General features: G+C 46.1%; 1 protein-coding gene across 1 annotated transcript; it reads right to left on the bottom strand.

The window, feature by feature from the left end:
• Positions 1 to 377, bottom strand: V1513DRAFT_359202 (uncharacterized protein; the record flags this gene model as incomplete). Its single annotated transcript, XM_066894727.1, has 1 exon — positions 1 to 377. A coding segment is annotated over one exon (377 nt), but the record flags the coding sequence as incomplete, so codon positions are not given.
• Between the last annotated feature and the right edge of the window lie 367 nt (positions 378 to 744).

The following is a 744-nucleotide window of genomic DNA, read 5'->3' as shown; positions in this document are numbered from 1 at the left end:
TCCTCGCCATCTTGAGCCCGCGCGATAAAAGGGCCGCCCGCTTTCCTCGTGACCACTTTGCGCAACTTGTACTGCTGATTCACGTATTCAACCCCTATAATGAATTTATCAAACAATGTGTGTGTAATAGGATCCGTACAGAATATGTTGCTTGGCCCATTTATGCTCCTACCTACGAGACGAGATTGCAGATTACTTCCAGCAAACATTGACAGCAAATTTCGCATTGTCGAATATTTGGATAGCATAAAGGGCACAATATGAGCGGCTTCAAGATCCGCGACTCGCTCAATATTGGTGTGTTGTAAATATTCCGGAGCAGATGAGTCAATAGCTCCGCCTAGCGGTGATATAAGACCATCTCGTCGCATTATCTGGCATACAGAACATGAGCAATTATATCAAAGCGAAGACACAAAATACGCACCCGAAACCTGACACTGGAATCTCTGGACGAAGTTGATCTTGCCGAGGACGTCAATGAGGATGGGATGGCGTATCCTTGTCTAATTGGAAAGAGCATGTTCTCAAATATATTCGCGGCCCACGCTAACAGAGTCCGGATTAGTTCCTCCGACCTCAAGAAGCCAACTGCTGCTTCCTGCCATGTAATACCGTTCGGTGAAATTCGGCCGGACGAGCTGGTAACATCGAAAAGAGACTCAACGTCAACAACAACATAAAACGTAGACAAGTAGTTTACTCGAGAGCGAAGAAAGACTAGATTGCGCCACAAATCGTCTG

The sequence above is a fragment of the Lipomyces chichibuensis genome (assembly GCF_038497645.1).
Source record: "Lipomyces chichibuensis strain CBS 12929 unplaced genomic scaffold V1513scaffold_169, whole genome shotgun sequence".
NCBI lineage: Eukaryota > Fungi > Ascomycota > Lipomycetes > Lipomycetales > Lipomycetaceae > Lipomyces > Lipomyces chichibuensis.
Note: the sequence above shows the minus strand (reverse complement) of the source record. Positions and strands in the feature narration are given on the sequence as shown.